Source organism: Cricetulus griseus, chromosome 5, assembly GCF_003668045.3.
Source record: "Cricetulus griseus strain 17A/GY chromosome 5, alternate assembly CriGri-PICRH-1.0, whole genome shotgun sequence".
In the NCBI taxonomy this organism is placed as follows: Eukaryota; Metazoa; Chordata; class Mammalia; order Rodentia; family Cricetidae; genus Cricetulus; species Cricetulus griseus.
Genome location: NC_048598.1, coordinates 182,032,387 through 182,052,293, shown reverse-complemented (window position 1 = coordinate 182,052,293; position 19,907 = coordinate 182,032,387). Strand labels below are relative to the sequence as shown.

Genomic DNA, 19,907 nt, shown 5'->3' with positions numbered 1-19,907 from the left:
CTTCCCGCCATTGTCCTTGAGCAGGAGACAACTTCCAGCTTCTGCCTTCTGTTTGCCTCCTGGATCTCTGCTCAGTAGGAAGTGAGGCACAAGACAACAGGACCAAGAGGGGTTTCTATGGGATGAAGCCTGTCCATCCTTCAGATTGAGTGGCTGCTTCTCTCCACTTGCAGGGAGTTATCTGGATATAATCTTACTGTCCTATGGGTGCTTATATGTCCTGACCTAATTGGGCTTCTTTTGGGAAAAGGCCCCTTGTCCCTGCTGCTTTAGTTGGGGCAGGATGGTATGGATGGGTCCCTCGGTGGCTAAGTCTGGATCTTTGGTCTGAGTAGGACTGGGAGGCAGCCGCTTCCTCATGTGTGTTCCTTTGTGGTTATGTTGAAGTTCTGCCTGCTTGCTCTAGACTCCGACCTTGTTTGGTATGATTTACCATCTTCTGACCAGCCTGTCTTTCCCAGGGTCAACCTGTTCTTTACCCTGTGAGCTTCAGCTCTTTTTATCACAGAGCATGCCTTGCTGCTCCCTAGCCAACTTTAAACTGGTACATATTCAACCCCACACTTGTTAGAATAACAAATCATGGCAGAGAGGGATCAGCGGGGACTGTCAGGCAGTGTTGCTGTTAAGTGGGCAGTGTTGAGGAGGCTCAGCATTGCTCTGCCCTAATGCTAGTGGGTCCCAAAGAAAAATACTGAGTGTGACAGTGACCTATGTGGTAGCCTTTGGCTTGTGAGCAGATGTTCTTTGCTTCCTTGTAGGCAGGACAGGAGTGAGTCCCCTAAAAAGCTTGTACTTACTTGGGAAACCTGGTTTAGCTAAAAGTCTCACAGGCACATGAAAGCCCTCTTTACCTAACGCATCAAGTGACATGTGCGTCCTTTTGTAAAATTTCATCTCATGTGTGTGGTATGAGTGTGTGCATGTTTGCATGTGTGTTGGTATGTGTGTAAGCGGGTGCGTGTGCACACTCATTCATATGGAAGCTCAAGGCTGATATGTGGAATCACCCTTGATCCCTCTCACCTGTTCATTGAGACAGGGTCGTCAGTCAAGCTGAGCTTGCCCATGTGACTCACCAGCTTCCTCTGAGGATTCTCCTGTTCCCACCATCTGATGCTGGGATTATAGACTCAGTGTGTTTACCGAGTATTTACGTGGATTCTGGGAATCAGAGCTCTGATTCTCACGCTTGTGCAACAAATTATTTAGCCACCACACCATCTCCCCAGCCCTGACATACATGGGCATTCTTTTTTTTTTTTTTTTTTTTGGTTTTTCAAGACAGGGTTTCTCTGTGTAGGTTTGGAGCCTATCCTGGCACTCACTCTGGAGACCAGGCTGGCCTCGAACTCACAGAGATCGCCTGCTTCTGCCTCCCGAATGCTGGGATTAAAGGCGTGCGCCACCAACGCCCGGCTTGCGCCACCAACGGCCGGCTGACATGGGCATTCTCGATGCCCTCTTTATTCTGTAGGTGCATGAACGAACTGAGGAAATGGATTTCCTGCTACTGGTAGTCCGTAAGCTCCTGAGGACAAATTCACGTTTTGTGAAGGTAAATTTTAGATTTCATTTTGCTTCTTCAATTTGAACAATTTGGTACTATGCTGGTTGCTTTTTGTCAATCTGATACAAACCTAGATATATCTGTAGGCAGTGATTTATGTGGAAGTACCCACCCACTTTGGGAGGCGCCCTCCCTGAACCAGTGGTTTTGACTGACACAAGTGGCAGACTGAGTAAACCAATGAGGAGCAAGTCAGGAATCAGCACCAGAACTGGAGGTCTCTGCCTCCAGTTCCACCCTGACTGACTCTCCCCTCAGTGGGAGCTGTGAGCAGAAATCACTCCCACCCCCGCCCCCGCCCCCGCCCTCGGTTGCTTTTGGTCCTGGTGTTTATCTCAGCAAGAGAAGCCCTAACTAAGACAGACCCAGTCTCTTGGAATCTGTTGTCAGATGTCATACTCCAGATCCTATCATGAAGGAGGCCCAGGGCATCTGCTGGGGTCACAGTGCAGAAGCTTTCTGGTAATTGTGTTGCAGTGAATTTTAACACTTTTTCCAGGCTTTCAGAACATGATCTAATAGCAGTGGACTGTAGTGGAAGGCTGGGGCCTTCTTTGACTGTCTGAGTGGCCCACTGGTCCCTGTTTTACAAGGGAGATGCTGCAGTTTGAGGGCAGGACACACACCCACTGCTCTTCAGAGGTAGAAGTTGTGGAGGGATGGGAAATGTCATTTGTTTTCAAAAAAGAAGAAGAAAGCATAAGATGTTAATTTGACTAAAACAGTAAAGATTTAGAATAATCATGTAATCTAAGCAAATCTAATCACAGACCACTCACAATCTAGCCATGTTAACTGGAGTTCTTTAGGCAACTACTTGGATGACTGTTCTGCCAAAGGATTTGCTGTGAAAGATTATTTTTTTTATTTTTTATTATTTATTTATTTGTTTATTTATTTTTTGAGACAGGGTTTCTCTGTAGCTTTTGGAGCCCGTCCTGGAACTCGCTCTGTAGGCCAGGCTGGTCTCGAACTCACAGAAATCCACCTGTCTCTGCCTCCCCAGTGCGGAGATTAAAGGTGTGAGCCACCAACGCCCGGCGATGATTGATTTGAAATTATGAAATGTGGCATTCTGTGTATTCATTTTAGGAAATGCTCTTCTCACTGCACCCACACAGGTGGCGCTCAGTGACTGCAGCCTGGTTGTAATAGGCTGTCTTGTTGCTCTGGTGACTGTATTGAGTGCCACTTTTTCATTTTGGGTGAGGAGGAATCTGAAAGAGAGCATTGATGACCACTCAACAAATGAGATGGTGATGAAGTTCTGATTGCCATTTTAAGGCTGGTCTTGAACTCACAAAGATCCACCTGTCTCTGCCTCCCAAGTGCTGGGATTAAAGGCATGCGCCACCAATGCCCAATTAAAAAAATATATAAAATATATATACATAAATACATATTTATACACATAAATACACATACACACACACACACACACACACACACACACATATATATATATATGAAGAACCATGTTTTCTAAATACAGAAATACAGAACCATATGTATAGTTGGGTCAGGTAAATTGAAGTCAGGTGTTTGATGGATTTGTGAATTTTTAAAAATCCTCAGGAAATGATTATTTTTCTTTTAATAAGAGTTCTGCTCTCAGATTGGAAAGGTAGGGGCTGCAGCACATGGTTGAAGCCCCTGTCCCTGTGTCCTGGCTTCCTGTGTACATGGCTGCTGTCTTCTGGCCGTGGCACCCTGGACCTGGTGTGTGTTGGGCTGCCTCGGAGCATTAGTCTCTCATTTATATGCTACACCCATCAAAAGAGCCCTGATGTTTTATCGAAGTCTAGGCATCGCCACTGTGCCTGGGTGTGTTCCTGGAGGGATGACTCTTGAACCCTAAGTGGTTTCTGAAGCCACCCCTCTGTCTCAGACATAGTTTTCACAGTGAATTCTAATCACTGTGGTTTCTGGTTTGTGTCTAAAGTCAAAGGGACAAGGATGCTGGTCATGTGACACATAGGAACTCTGATTGCTAGATACAGCAGGTAGTCTCCACCAGCCAGAGAGCTCTGGAGACCAAGGATGAGCAGATTCTTGGGATGCTGCCACTTGTCCAGGGCACATCGGGTGTGCTGTGGATGCTGTTTTGGGCCCATGTGGCTGGCTGACTTAGAGACACCAGCTCGTGTGTGTCTGGGTCCAGGCTGGCTGGCTCCCGGGTGTGGGGCACAGCCTTTGTCTCGGATTCCCTATCCTTAGCTACAGCCAGAGTTCTCCAGGTCCCCTTTTGGTTTCCTCTTATTTTCCTGTATGGCACTATCCTGAAATCCATTCTTAAAATCGGTTTTATTATAAAGGCTTTCATTCTGAGTAAGTGGTCACAGTGCATCTTTGTTGGGAGTATGCAGTTTCTCACTTTAATGTTTTAGAAGTTTTATTTATTTTGTGTATGATGTGTGACTGTGTGGGGCATGCGTGCATGCGTCACTGTGGATCCCAGGGATGGAACAGTTTCTCATTAAAAAAAATAGTTTTAAAGTAACAGTAAAGTCTTAAGCATTCTTTAATACTGTTTTAATTTGTGTAGCACACCAGAAAATAAATCAAGATATTCTATTTAAAGTTCAGTAGTTTGCAATGGTGGGTGGCTGAGGAGGCTGAGGTGGGTCTGGGGCCCTGAGGTGGCACTGCTCACGGATGGGGCTCTCTTCACTACAGGTGATCCTCATGTCTGCCACCATCAACTGCAAGGAGTTTGCGGACTACTTTGCTGTCCCAGTGCAGAACAAGATGAACCCTGCATATGTGTTTGAAGTGGAAGGCAAGCCCCACACTATTGAGGAGTATTACCTTAATGACCTGGGGCACATTTACCATAGTGGGGTATGTGGGGTGCATTGCTTCTTTTATAGTGAATGGACTTTGCTTTCTGGCTGGAATTCCATTGTTAATTCTAAAAGGGTTCCGGGCCCTTCTAGAATTTGTCAGAGCTGACACATGGGAGGAAGGGGGTGGGGTGTGAGATGCAAAGGGAGTAAACTCCTAGGCTTCTGTTATAAGCTGTAAATAGTCCTATGGCACACCTCACTGGTGTTGAAAAATAAAGCATCAGATTTTAGTCATGATAAGATTGTAAATTCACTTGAGGATGGGCAAATTTACTTGAGATAGAATTCTGGTTAAGTGTGCATTTCTTGTATAAGGTGAACCAAGTTGAACCTGGAATTGTACTGTGACAGTGAAGACTGGGGACACGTTTTCGTAAGAGACTGATGTAGAGTTGCTTTCACATGTGTGGTACATTTAGAGGTCAGAGAAGTCCAACTATAAAGTAGAAGCGGGAATAAACACTTCCCTTTCTCATCCTTCTGAGAGTGCTTAGTAAGAAAGTGCGTGTGCAGCAGTGTGAGACCCCGTGTTCCATTCCCAGCTCATGAGCAAAAAGCCAAAAGGAGTCCAAGCTCTTACTCGGTCCCTCTTCCTGCCTGTCTGTCTGTCTGTCTGTCTGTCTGTCTGTCTGTCTGCCTGCCTGCCTGCCTGCCTGCCTGCCTGCCTGCCTGCCTGCCTGCCTGCCTGCCATCAGGCCTGCCGTCCTGTGAGAGCTTTTGCAGAGCTCTCAGGGTCCTTCCTCACACTGGGCCAGCCAGACAAACACAGCATGATTTCTTCTTCTGCACGTAGTTTTTACTAGCTCTCTTTTAGAGCTGCATGCCAGTCCTCCACGGAGGGGCTGCTCTTTACCTAGCCTCTGTACCTCTCCTCTTGCTACACATGGTCCCGCAGTGACTAACGCTGCCACAAGCTGTTGTGCACACAGGACAGCGTGTCTTGTAGGGCATGGTGGCGTCTCCGCCTCCTCAGCATTACAGGCATTTTTGGAAGGACGGTTCTGTGTGGCACGGGTACCCTCAGCACTGCGGCGTGTCATGTTGAGACCTCTGTGTGGACCTTGCCTTCCTGGAGCCTCTGAGCCTGGGAAGACATTGCTGGGACAGAGTACATCTGCTTGTGGTTTGATGGATAGAGGCCAGTTGCTTAGAGCAGGAGTTGTAGTGTTGAACAGTGGGCTCTACTGGAATGAGGTGCTGTCTTGGTTTCATCTGACATCAGCATAATGATTTGTGATAACATTGAAAAAAGGGTAAGGTCACCTGTGGGGATCTAACTGTGAGGCCAACTTCTAGAAGCTAGAGGGCCCTTTGGCAGACTGCAGGTTGTGTCCAGCTGTTTAGAAGGCACTGGGATTTACCATTGCTCACCACATAGCCTGTCTCTGGTATCTAGAAGGCACACAGTGAACATTTCAGTGCGTGATCAAACCTGAGCATTTTCGGGGAGGTGCTGAGGTTGGAACTCAGGTCCCTGTCTAGCTAAGCTGTGCTCTCACTCCCAGACCCTGCATGCTACTGTTAACTATGAAGGTGGCGTTTTGTATTTGCTCTGTTGTGTGTTTTCAAGTCCATCATATTCCTCTGTTCTCTTAGTGCCATCTCCTTGTCTAGCGATAGACACCTTCTGTGGCACTCAGCCCTCCGCCTCTGCTTGTCTACCTCCTCTTGGAGGCTTGACTCGCTGCCCTCCACTCACCATCTTTTCTTGCCCGTGTTTACACATAATTATTTTTTTCTCTTCAGAAACACCCTCCTCAGTCCCAGGTTTCTCTGTGGCCCTTCCCAGCCTCTGTCTGGGAAGTTATGTATGATCTCTGCCTCTCCAGCTCCCAGTGCTCATGTTTCTTCCGTTTTAACTCTACTGACCCCACATAGCCCAAGCTGTATTTCCCGGCTCCTTTTGGTGCAGTCACCACGTAGCAAGGTCAGCCTTACGCTGACTTGGCCTTTTGAGAATACTGGCACTGCTAGCCAATCTGGACTGTTTTTGAAACACATTGTCTTTGGTGCCGTGGTTTTTCTGAGGCCAACTTTAGGTGTTCCCTTTCAAGGCCCTTAGACGAATCTTCTTTGTCACTTATTAACAAATTGTTTTCTTTTGCAAGAATACCCGTAGGAAAAGGCTATGCAGTGTACATGTACTATAATGGAATTAATTGTGCAGCGACTGCTCATGGCACATGAACTAGAGGCAGAGTGTAGAACCCCCCCAGTGCGGCACCCACCCCCAGTGCGGCACCCACCCCCAGTGCGACACCCACCCCCACACCCACCCCCCCAGTGCACCCCCAGTGCGGCACCCACCCCCCAGTGCGGCACCCACCCCCCAGTGCGGCACCCACCCCCCAGTGCGGCACCCACCCCCCCTGCGCACCCACCCCCCAGTGCGGCACCACCCCCCAGTGTGGCACCCACCCCCCAGTGCGGCACCCACCCCCCAGTGCAGCACCTCACTCTTGTATAGACAAGCATGAACTTGAACACCTGCTTGCTCCTTCTGCCTCTCCTTTCTGGAGTCCCCGGCTAACAGCCCAGTCTCTGTGCACTTCCTTCAGGGTTTCCTGTTAGTTTCTATGCACTTCCTTTAGGGTTTCCTCTCAGTCTCTGTGCACTTCCTTTAGGGTTTCCTCTCAGTCTCTGTGCACTTCCTTTAGGGTTTCCTCTCAGTCTCTGTGCACTTCCTTTAGGGTTTCCTCTCAGTCTCTGTGCACTTCCTTTAGGGTTTCCTCTCAGTCTCTGTGCACTTCCTTTAGGGTTTCCTCTCAGTCTCTGTGCACTTCCTTTAGGGTTTCCTCTCAGTCTCTGTGCACTTCCTTTAGAGTTTCCTCTCAGTCTCTGTGCACTTCCTTTAGGGTTTCCTCTCAGTCTCTGTGCACTTCCTTTAGGGTTTCCTCTCAGTCTCTGTGCACTTCCTTTAGGGTTTCCTCTCAGTCTCTGTGCACTTCCTTTAGGGTTTCCTCTCAGTCTCTGTGCACTTCCTTTAGGGTTTCCTCTCAGTCTCTGTGCACTTCCTTTAGGGTTTCCTCTCAGTCTCTGTGCACTTCCTTTAGGGTTTCCTCTCAGTCTCTGTGCACTTCCTTTAGGGTTTCCTCTCAGTCTCTGTGCACTTCCTTTAGAGTTTCCTCTCAGTCTCTGTGCACTTCCTTTAGGGTTTCCTCTCAGTTTCTGTGCACTTCCTTTAGGGTTTCCTCTCAGTCTCTGTGCACTTCCTTTAGGGTTTCCTCTCAGCTTTAGGTCTTTAAGCACTTTTAGATGCCTGTTTGTTCTGGCACCGTTTGTTTCCCAACTATTGAAGGGGTGCCTGTTGTCTTGATGCATGTACTTTTCCAAAGAGCTCATTCCTTGTTTCCTGGGACTCCCTAGCCAGCCAGGACACATTTTGATGACATGTATGGGGGTCAGAACCTCTGTTTAGGACAGAAACACTGTGGTTTCCACCGTGTTGTGTGAACAGAGGCACAGTGTCAGAACATGGTAGACTCTTCCCAGGTGAATGTATGCTCCTCCCACATGGCACCCTTTGTTGAAGTACACCTGTGCTTATTCACTTGTTCAGAAAGTAAGAGCATACAGCATACAGCAGGCACACAACCAGTTTTGCTCGTTGTTGTCTGTCAGTTGTGTTAGGAGGCACAACGGGGGCTTAGGTGACAGCTCAATTGCTAAAGTGTTGCTTTGCAAACACAAGACCCTGAATTTGCTCTCCAGAACCCATACTTTAAAAGCTAGGCATGATAGTTTACTTTTGTAATTCTCAGCACTGGGGAGATGAGACAGGTGGGTCCCTAGAGATTCTTGGCTGGCCAAGCCTAGCCTTCTTAGTAAGCTCCAGGCCAGTGAAAAAACCCATCTCAAAAATAGTGGATGATGGTGGCTGGAGAAGATGGCTCATAGGTTAAGAGCACTGACTGCTCTTCCAGAGGTCCTGAGTTCAATTCCCAGCAACCACATGGTGGCTCACAATGAGATCCGGTGCCCTCTTCTGGCCTGCAGGGATACATAATAAATGAATAATTTTTTTTTTTTTTTGAAAAGGTGGATGGTGACTGAGGAATGACATTTGCAGTTGTTCTGGCCTTCACATGACTGAGCACACATGGACATGTACATGCATATATGCTCGAAAGCTAGCTATATTTTTTTTCTTCTTTTCTTTTTTTTTTTTTTTTTTTGGTTTTTCAAGACAGGGTTTCTCTGTGTAGCTTTGGAGCCTATCCTGGCACTCGGAAAGCTAGCTATATTTGATGTCCTATTAGAGAGTTTAAAAATTGCAGTGGGAAGCTGGGAGGTAGTGGCACACGCCTTTAATCCCAACACTTGGGAGGCAGAGGCAGGCAGATCTCTGTGAGTTTGGGGGCAGCCTGGTCTCCAGATCTACACAGAGAAACCTGTCTTGAAAAACTATAAAAAAAATGCAGTGGGATCAGGACCTGTCCCTGAAGCTTGAACTAACTGCCTTTTGCTTGGGTTGCTGCATTGCCTCGCCCACCTTTGATGCAGGGGAGGAGCCTCTACTTGCCATGCTTTGTTGACTCCCATCGGAGGCCTGGCCCTTTCTGAATGGACAGGGAGGAGGAGTGGAGGGGGGGCAGAGGGGAGGAGAAGAGGGAGAGGAACTGCAGTTGGGATATAAAATCAATGGTAAAATTTAATTAATAAATAATTATATCCAAAGGCCAGGTATAGTGGCACATGTCTATAATCCCATTCCTCTGGAGATAGTGATAGAAGTGTCAGGAGTTCAAAGCCAGCCTAGAATACAAAGCAAGTTGAAGGTCAGTCTGGGCTACATGAGATCCTGTCTTAAAACACCAGCAACGACAACAATTTAGAGGACTTAGGTTTTAGAACTCAGTGGAGTTAACTTGTGACTCAGTCACATGCTTTTGCTACATAACTTCTCAGTGGCAGACGTCTATGTGGGTTTGGTGTCACTGTCGGGGTTTGTGGAACATGTACCTTCCCCCTATTTCCATTTCCAATAGTTGCATTATGGAATATTGGTCACTGTTAGGATAGGGTAGAAAATTAAGGCATATCAGTGATGAATGTATTAAGTGTGCTTCATTATTAAATGATGGTAAGCCTGTCACAATCAAGTTACTAGAATTGTAATAATATTGGGAAATGGCTATTTGTTTTTTTCTTTTCTTTTTTTTTTTTTTTTGGCCAGGGGGCGGGGAGGATGGTTATTGGGACATTAGCTGTAACGCTTCTGTGTATGACTAACTCTGATCACCTGAAGACTCCTTTCTGTGTGCCCATCACATCACTCATGAGGGCTTGTACACAGTAGTTGATCCAATTATTAAACAAAATGCTTCTATACTCTTGGTGGGAAACAAAGGATATAAAACAGACTCTGTGAAAACTGTGTTGTAGCAATTGTGTGGTACTACCTTATGCTGGTATAGTTGCTGTGTGTAGCTATTGTGAGGTGGGAATTTGATAGGGCACTGATTTGGGGATAGGAAACAAATCCCAAGTTCCCTAGGCCTTTGATGCAATTTACCCTGTCCCTTAAAAGCAGTCTCTGCTTGGACTCTGTGATTCCGTCTGTGCTGCCCCTGACTTTTAACGCCATACATCTCTGGTATCCCAGGCAGCACGGGCCATTGTCACGCACTTGCCGTCACGAGCCTTCAAGATTGACTATAGACGGCATTATTGTTGTTGTGCTTTAGAGGGATGGCTAAAGGGGTGAGCACGCTCAGCAGTTTCCTTGCAGCTCTATCTAGATACTCTCCTTTTTATTCTTTTCAGCTTCCCCCCTACCGTTTGGAGGAGCCAGTGATAACAAAGGATGTCTATGAAGTTGCTGTCTCTCTCATTCAGATGTTTGATGACCTGGACATGAAAGAGAGTGGGTAAGAGCCTCTCTCACCACACTTTCTGGGTGTGTTCCGTACACGTCTCATGTTTTTACAGCAGTAAGATAATAGCTGCAGACACTTGGGCTTGTTTTGAGACAGAGTCTTGATACACAACAGAGTTGTATCCTTCCTGCTCCCAAGCACTTGGGTTTTGGGTGTGTCCACATCCAGTGGCAGTAAACTTTCCAGCTGTCAGCAGTCACTGGTCACTCTGCAGGCTTCTACTTACAAGAGTCAAAGCCGTGCTGGGTGCAGCTTGTAGGACCTTTTCTTTTAAGCTAGCGCTGGAGCCAGAAAGTGGGATGATGGCTTCTCCAGGCCCAGGAATCACATGGCTCCCTCTGCCTGTGTTTTCTTTGTTTCTGAGATATTTCCTGATACCCAGCAGGCAATCCAGGCGTTCATTCTTTTAGCTTTTGTTTAAAAAGCAATAAAACAAATAAAAACTTGAGACTTTTTCCTTTGAGGACAGTTTAGGTTTTAAGTGCTGGTTTTAGTCTGTAATTTAAAGAAATACTATGTTATTGAAGCTCTGTGGTCATAATTTTATTGCATTGCATAAATAGCACTTATTATTTTAGAAACGAGGAATGATAATGGATATTCTCCCTCCCTTAGTAACCAAAGCTAGATTGCTGGGGTGACTGTTTTTCTATAGGCCGTAGGATACCCCTGAATTAACCCTTGTTCGTCAAACTTGGACCTCTTTTTTTGGCTCACTTTCATTCTTCCCAGATTACAGCCTTCAGAGACTTCATTGGTAAATGTTCTTAGCTTTTATTTGGGTAAAACATTATTTCAGTTTCATCCTTTGAAAAAATCTTAAGTCACCAGATAAAATCCTTGAGCTGGGGAGATGGCTTGGTTGGTCAGGTGCATGGTTTGCAAGCATGAGGACCTACAGGGAGCAGAGGAAACAGGCGTGGATGTGTGCTTATGATTGCAGCTGGGGAGGTCGGGGCAGGGCTGTGCCTCTCAGGGGTCAGCCAGACCCAGGCCAATGAGGAAGCCTGTCTCAAGCAGGTGACACTCAGAGTTGACACTGACACTTTCTGTCTCACTCCTCCCACCCCTCCCTCCTCCCTTTCTCATTCCCTTCTTCCCTCCCCTCTTCCTCTTTGCCTTCCCTTCCCTTTCTCTCTCTTCTCTACTCTGCATGTCCCCACACACATGTGCACATGCACACAAATGCATAAATTAAAAAGTCTCATGTCTTTACTGTGGATGGCACACGCCTGACTCTCCTCCTTGATTGTGTGTAGTGCTTTAGGTACAGGTTGGACGTCTAGCACCAGAAAGCTTGGAGCCAGAATTGTTTTCAGACCTCAGTGGCTGAACCCAGACACTCAAAACATTTCGAGGCCCAAGGTCAAATGTCAGACTTTGAAGCATTTCAGATTTTGGATTTTCAGAGTAGAAATACTCTCCTTGCATGAAATTCTAAGTTATTAAATGCTTCTTATACTTTATTTTTCTAGTTTTACATACACAGCAACATTGAGATCAGCATTAACAAAATGTATCTGTTTTTAGTACTCTTTCCACATTTTGATGCTGATTTCATATAATCTAATGGCTTGTGTTGCTAGAGTGATAAAGCTTCTTTTTGTCTCATTGTTCCCAGTAGGTAAACATATCTTTTCACCATGGCTAACCTTCAGATCTATTCTTTGTCTTTGATGACCCATAGCCTCAGAGCCAGGATCAGGTGTGGATTCCTTTGTATGTCCTTTGCTTGCAGCTGAGTGGGCTCACTGGGTCTCAGCACTGGCATTGGAGGCTGCCCAGAAGCCTTCCTCTAGTGACATTGGCATCCTTGGGCTTCTGTCTGAGTCCTTAGTGTGTTTGCCATGACCCAGTCTTTGTTCTGTAGTCCCTAGGATTGTTTTTCAAGGAAGACTTTTCCTTTTCTAATTCTGTTTCTCTCTTTTTCTTAAAAAAAAAAAAAAAAATGTCATGAGTCAGCAGGTAGTGGCACATACCTTTAATCCCAGCACTCAGGAGGCAGAGGCAGGCAGACCTCTAAGTTCAAGGCCAGCCTGGTCTACAGAGTGAGTTCCAGGACAAACCAGAGCTACACTGAGAAACCCTGTCTCACAATTCAAACAAACAAACAAAAAAACAAAAGCCAAAACAAAGTCTCAGTGAGCTTGGATTTTTCTTCCTTCCTTTCATAGACTTTTTCATGTGCACAGTGGACTTGAGCAAGAGCTTGCAGGGAGCTCCCGTAGGCTGCCCGCTCCACACGCACAGCTTACTCTACTGTCAGAGCCCTGTGCCAGAGGGGCCTGTTCGTCATATTGACACACGCTACCCAGAGTCCTGGCTACGTAGGCTCAGTTCTAGTGCTGCACACTCTCGGGGTTTTGATAGTGGTGTAATGCCAGGCATCTCCCATTACAGTGTCACTCAGAACAGTGCAGCACCCAAGGCCCCTCTGTGAGCCCCTAGCCATTATTCTCCCCCATTGTCTGGGCCCACTGATCTCGGATGTCTTTAGTTTTGCCTTTTTCACAACATCAGACAGCTGAAATTACATGGTTTGTAGCCTTTTCTCATTGACTTTTTTACTTAGAAACATTTAAGGGACTGAAAAAGAGTCTCAAAGATTAAGAGTGATTACTGCTCTTGTATAGGACCCAGGTTCAGTTCACAGCACACACATGGTGACTCACAATTACTATTACTATTGAACACACATGGTGTAATATATATACCCAGACATGTACACACATACACACATACATTGAAAAAAAATTTAAATAAAATCAGAAAAAGTAATTTTAAAAGCATTTAAGATTTTTGCTTATCATTTCATGGCTTGGTAGGCTAATTGTTGTTCTGAAGCAGTATTTCTCTTTGTAGCCCTGGCTGTCCTGAAACTCACTATGGTGACCAGGTTGGCCTTGAACTCTCAGAGATCTACCTGCCTTTAGCTCCCAAATCTGGGATTAAAGGTGTGCACTGCCATGTCTAGCAGTAAGCCAATTATTATTGTATGTAATTATAATTAATTATTTTTGTGTGTATAGTGAATGCATGTGTGTGCACTCCCTATGTGTACACAGTAGAGACCAAAGACAGATGGTGAATGTCTTCCTGGGCTGCTCTCTACCATTTTTTGGAGGTTGTATCTTTCACTGAACTTAAGGCTCCCCATTTTAGCCAGATTGTGTGACCAGCATGGCTCCAGGATCCACTTGTCTGCTTTTTCCCATCTTCACACTGTGCTAGGATTGTAGGCAAAGCTGCCAACCAAGCCTACCTGGGATCTGGATTCAGGTCCTCCTTTTACTTTATCCACCAAGCCTTCTTAGCCCCCCACTTTTTAATTGCTGAATAGTAGTTCATTGTTTATACTGACTACAGCTATTTATTTACCAAATTACATCTTAATTGTCTCAAGTCTCAAACTATGATTAGAGCTGCAAAACAAAAAAAAAAAAAAAAACAAAAAACAAAAAAAAAAAAAAACCCAAAAAACAAAAACAAAAAAACCCTGCATGCAGGCTTCTGTAGATGCAGACATCCAGTTCATCTGGGTAAATTACAAGGCACACAATTGCTGGCTTCTATGACAAGATCATGATTCGTTTGTAAGGTATCATTAACCCATCTTTCAACGTAGCTGCACCGTATTGCATAACCACCACCAAGTGGCTGAGTTGTGCAGCTCGGCGTGCTTTGCCAGCTCTGTGTGTGTGGTGTAGGTTTTGGCTGTCAGAATGGGTGTGAGCGCTGTCCCTCTTCTTTCACGGAGTGCATATCCATGTCTTTTGTCCATTTTTTCTTTTTTTGTAATTATTTTTGTTTGTGTTTAGATTCCAACTGAAGTCTCCCTCTGTCCTCTGCTCCCAGCCTCCCCTCCCCCCATCCACTCCTCCTCCTCCTGTTTCCCCTCAGAAAGGGCAGGCCTCCAATGGTATCAAGTTGCAGTAAGACTAGACACCTCTTTCCTATTAAGGATGGATGAGGTAATCCAGTAGGAGGAAAGGGTCCCAAAAGCAGGTAACAGAGTCAGAGACAACCCCTGCTTCCACTGTTAGGAGCCCCACATGAGGATCAAGCTACACAGCTGTTACACATATGCAGAGGTCTGGGTCAGTCCCACGCAGGCATCTTGGTTGTTGGTTTTATCTCTGGGAGCCCCTATGAGCCCAGGTTAGTTGATTCAGTGGGCTTTCTTGTGGTTTCCTTGACCCCTCTGGCTTCCACAATCCATCACCTCCCCTTTCAGAGGATTCTCCGGGCTCTAATGTTTGTCTTCTTTTCTTTTTTTCTTATTGGGTGATTCATTCCCCTCCCACTCCCCTTCTCTCCTCCCCTCTCCCCTTGCAACCTTCCCCCAGCCCCCGCCCCCACTCCCAATTTCCTCAGGAGGTCTTGCTTTTCCCCTTTCTAGGCAGATCCATCTACGTCTCTTTTAGGGTCCTCTCTGTTACCTAGCTTCTCAGTGCTTGTGGATTGTAGCCTGGTTGTCCTTTGCTTTATGCCAGATATCCACTTATGAGCAAGTACATATTATATTTGTCTTTCTGGGTCTGGATTACCTTACTCAGGATGGTTTTTTCTAGATCCATTCATTTGTCTGCAAATTTCAAGATGTCATTGTTTTTTACTGCTGAGTAGTGCTGCATTGTGTAAATGTACCTTATACTTAACCATTCTTTATTATCCTTATCCTTATCCATTCTCCAGTTGAGGAGCATATAAGTTGTTTCCAGGTTCTGGCTATTATGAATAATGCTGCTATGAACATAGTTGAGATAGTGTCCTTGTGGTGTGAGTGTGCATCCTTTGGGTATGTGTCCAAGAGTGGTGTTGCTGTGTCTTGAGGTAGATTGATTCCCAATTTTCTGAGGAACCACCATACTGATTTCCAAAGTGGCTGTACAAGTTTGCACTCCCACGAGCAGTGGAAGAGTGTTCCCCTTTCTCCACATCCTCTCCAGCATATGCTGCCATCAGTGTTTTTTTATCTTAGCCATTCTGATAGGTGTAAGATAGAATCTCAGCATTGTTTTGATTTGCATTTCTCTAATGACTAAGGATGTTGAGTATTTCCTCGTGTCTTTTGCCCATTTGAGTTTCCTCTGTTGAGAGTTCTCTGTTTAGATCTGCACCTCACTTTTTTTTTATTGGATTATTTGGTCTTTTGATGTCAAGTTTTCTTGAGTTCTTTGTATATTTTGGAGATCAGTCCTCTGTCAGTTGTGGGGTTGGTAAAGATCTTTTCCTATTCTGTAGGCTGCCATTTTGTCTTGTTTGTCCTTTGCCTTACAGAAGCTTCTCAGTTTCAGGAGGTCCCATTTATTAATTGTTGGTCTCAGTGTCTGTGCTACTGGTGTTATGTTCAGGAAGTGATCTCCTGTGCCAATGTGTTCAAGAGTACTTCCCACTTTCTCTTCTATGAGGTACAGTGTGATTGGTTTTATATTGAGTCTTTGATCCATTTGGACTTGAGTTTTGTACATGGCGATAGACATGATCTATTTGCATTCTCCTTCATGGCAATATCCAATTTGTTGAAGATGATTTCTTTTTTCCATTTTATAATTTTAGTTTCTTTGTCAAAAATCAGGTGTTCATAGGTGTGTGGATTGATATTCGGGTCTTGGGTTCAGTTCCACTGTGCCACCTATCTTTTTTTTATGCTAGTACCAAGCTGTTTTCATCACTGTAGCTCTATAGTAGAGTTTGAAGTCAGATATAGTGGTATCTCCAGAAGCTCCTTTATTGTACAGGATTGTTTTGGCTTTCCTGGGTTTTTTGCTTTTCCATATGAAGTTGAGTATTGTCCCTTTGAGGTCTGGGATTTTGTAGATTGCTTTTTTTTTTTTTCTATGTTAATCCTACCTATCCAAGAGCATGGAAGATCTTTCCATTTCTTTCTTCAAAGACTTAAAGTTCTTGTCATACAGGTCTTTCAGTTACCCCAAGATATTTTATTTGTGGCTATTGTAAAGTTTCTCTGATTTCTTTCTCGGCCCATTTATCTTCTGTATATGGGAGGGCTACTGATTTTTTTTTTTTTAGTTAATCTTGTATCTGTATATTGCTTTTATTATGTTTAGTTATGTTCCTTGTATCTCTGCTGTCTCCAAGGGGTGCTGGATTTTGTCTAAGGTTTTTTCAGCATCTAATGAGATGATCATGTGGGTTCAGGTTTTTTTGTTTGTTTTGTTTTGTTTTGTTTTGTTTTTGAGGCAGGGTTTCTCTGTGGCTTTGGAGGCTATCCTGGAATTAGCTCTTGTAGACCAGGCTGGTCTTGAACTCACAGAGATCCGCCTGCCTCTGCCTCCCGTGTGCTGAGATTAAGGCAGTTTGTTTATCCTGTATTGGTTTTGTTTCTTTCAATCTTGTTGCTAAGTTACATATTTCATCTCTCTCTCTCTACTGGGAGTAGGCTCCAGAGCAGTGTAGAGCCCCCTGTCTGTCACTGCTGTCGCCATACTTGTCGTCTGTCTCTCTAACGGGGTCATGGGTGAGGGGATGGAGGCTGCAGAGCAATGTACCCTTTTGTCTGTTACTGCTGTCCCTAGACTGCAAAGAGGAAGGCATGGATTTCAGGGAGGGTCTGTTTCATTCAGAAAGAGCCGTGGCAGTGAGGAGGGTGGTTATCTGAGATCTGCATCTATAAGCATACTTTGTGGTAATATGGGCTTTAATTAAAGCTTGCTTATAGTTATTCTAAAGTTTGTATCTTGGGGTTCTGGATCATAGTGTCTAAAGTTCCAGGAAAACTTTTGCAGATAGTGTGTCTTACAGGCAAGTACAATGGAAGCCAAGAGCCCTAGCTTATTGCCAGGCTGGCCTCTATCTCGTTTATGGGAACTAAAGAACATTACCTGACACGGTCTGCGGGAGCTTTCATGAACAAAGCATGAGGGTCTCAGGCAGCAGGGGCTCTTCCAGCCTTGATTCAAACTTGTTCACCTCACATTTTGACAGGAACAAGACCTGGTCGGGGACCCAGTTTGTGTCGGAGCGGAGCAGCGTGCTGGTGTTCTTGCCAGGTGTGATTGTCATAATTTTGTGACTGGAATTTTAATGCTCTGGACAGCACATAGAGTGGAAAATGGTGGTCATGCCTGCCTGTTCTCTTAGACACTGAGAACATGAACACCTGTGACTCAGTCTGACTTGTTACCATACACTTGTTGCTGCAAAGAGTTCATAGTGGCAATGAAGACTTTAACTTTCTAAAGGCTGTCTTGCCAGCTTCACAATTCCTGGTAAGATGTTTGCTGTGTTAGGAGCACCCCTCTGTGTGGTGAGGTGATTGTCACCCGTCCACAGTACAGCATTCTTGATGAGAGCAAAGCCTGAAGCACCCAAGCCTCCAGCAATCAATCTCACAGTCCCATCTCAGTGCTTCAGAGACGAGGCTCCTACTGGGCCCTCCTGGAAAGATGCATGGTGTTTGATGGTACCGCATCAAACGACTTAATTATAACAGTAATTCATGTATTTGTTGTGAAAGGTAATATGCAGAACACATGAGCATTAGTGCCCGTAGTGATGGAAACAAAAGCTTGCAACAAAAGAAACTTAATTTTGGAATGTAACATGTGCATTTTCAAATTTTTGTCACATTTTATGTACAGAAGAACCATTGGGTGCATAGTTTGCATCTTTTATATATTTACCAAATGACTTGAGTGTGTACATACTATGTAAGGAAAAAGCAACAGCATAGTTATGTTGTTACTCAGAAATACCTAGCAGGAGGTCAACACTGCCCCAGAAATATGTTCACAGGTGATATTCACTGTGTGACTTTCTGTTCTATGCTAATGTAAATCCAAGTTTGGCATAGTATGTGTTTGTGTTTTATTAATTGACTTGTTTTTGAATAGATCTGTTAGACAGAACTCTGCCACTGAGTTTCATTGCAGTCCAATTATTTTTTGAGACAGGATTTTAATGTAGCCCTGGGTGGTCTGGAACTTGCTGTGTAGCCCAGTATAGTTTTGAACTGGAGATTATCTTTTGCCTCTCATTTGCTGCAATTCCAGACAGAAGTTGCCATGTCTGGCTTAAAAACCGTCTATTTTGATAGGAAACATGACGTATGCTCACTGGAGAAAATTTGGGAACACAAGGGAAGGAAAGAAATTGCCTATATAGTAAAACTCATCACTAGTCACTGCTCTGGCAAGGAAAACATAGAATGTATATATTGCAAAATAAATAATTGCTAGTTAATGTCATGATGCATTTGTTTAGTTCTGGTACAAAAGGCTTAAAGAGTCAAGTTGAACTGGTAAGGTTCTTGAAAAAGTTATCATTTTATCTTGAGATACATCTAATAAAGGAAGACTTGTTCAATGAAAATTTTAAGATACTGAAGAAAGAAGTTGAAGAACATAAAAAATGATATAAAGACCTCCCCTGCCCAAGGATTGGTAGGATTAATATTGTGAAAATGACCACCCTACCCAAAGCAATCTAGTACAATCCTCATCAAAACTCCAGTCTAGTTCTTCACAGAAATTAAAGAAATAATTTCAGAATTCATATGGAAACACAAAGAGCCAGAATAGCAAAAACAATCCTCAATGATAAAAACATTGCCATAGAGCCGGGTGTGGAGGCACACACCTTTAATCCCAGCACTCAGGAGGCAGAGGCAGGTGGATCTCTGTGAGTTCAAGGCCAGCCTGGTCTATAGAGTGAGTTCCAGGACAGTCAGTGCTGTACAGAGTGACCCGAGTCTTGAAAAACCAAAACCAAACAAAAACCCCCATTGCTATAGGAAACCTCATTCCTGATCTTCAGTTATGTTATAGAACCATACTCATAAAAATAGAATATAAAGGGCTGGAGAGATGGCTCAGAGGTTAAGAGCACCGACTGCTCTTCCAGAGGTCCTGAGTTCAATTCCCAACAACCACATGGTGGCTCACAACCATCCGTTATGAGATCTGGCGCCCTCTTCTGGTGTGCAGATATGCATGGAAGCAGAATGTTATATACATAATAAATAAATAAAATCTTTAAAAAAATAGCATGTAAAGATGATACACTGAGGACCCACTTATGAGCCCACCATGCTCCTACTGCCACCTGGGTTTTGACAAGAAGCCATACCTGCGCATTGGAGAGAAGACAGCATCTTCACCAAATGGTGCTGGTCAAACTAGGCATCGCATGTAACAAATGGAACTGGATCTTACCTCACACCCTGTACAGAATTCAGTTCCAGCGGATCAAGAACTTCGACATAATATCCAATGCCCTGAGCCAGATAGAGAAGGCAGAGAATACACACACAGGCACAGGGAGGGCTTCCTGAACAGGACCTCAGTAGTGCAGACATTAGGGCCGACAATGACAAAGACGACATCATTGTTCTCATGAAGACACAGCTTACAGGATGAAAAAAAAATACAACTGACCAAGGATTGTATCTAGGATATATAAAGAACTCAGAAAACTAACCTCCCCAAAACCCCAACCCAATTAAAAACTGGGGGAAGGAAATAAGCAGAGCATTCTCAAAATAAGACAATAGCTGAGAAAAAAACTTAAAAATCGTGTTTATTATGTATACACTGTTCTGCCTGCATGTATGCCTGCAGTGCAGGCGAGAAGAGGGCACCAGAATGCATT

At 44.7% G+C, this 19,907-nt stretch overlaps 1 protein-coding gene across 1 annotated transcript in view; it reads left to right on the top strand.

The window, feature by feature from the left end:
• Positions 1-19,907, top strand: part of Tdrd9 (tudor domain containing 9) — a 92,131-nt gene that overhangs the window by 29,176 nt on the left and 43,048 nt on the right. Inside the window, exons 6-9 of the mRNA XM_027416694.2 lie at positions 1,478-1,558; positions 4,247-4,411; positions 10,183-10,286; positions 17,244-17,308. Of these exons, the coding sequence (XP_027272495.1) occupies positions 1,478-1,558; positions 4,247-4,411; positions 10,183-10,286; positions 17,244-17,308 (415 nt within the window). The remainder of the gene's footprint in view (positions 1-1,477; positions 1,559-4,246; positions 4,412-10,182; positions 10,287-17,243; positions 17,309-19,907) is intronic.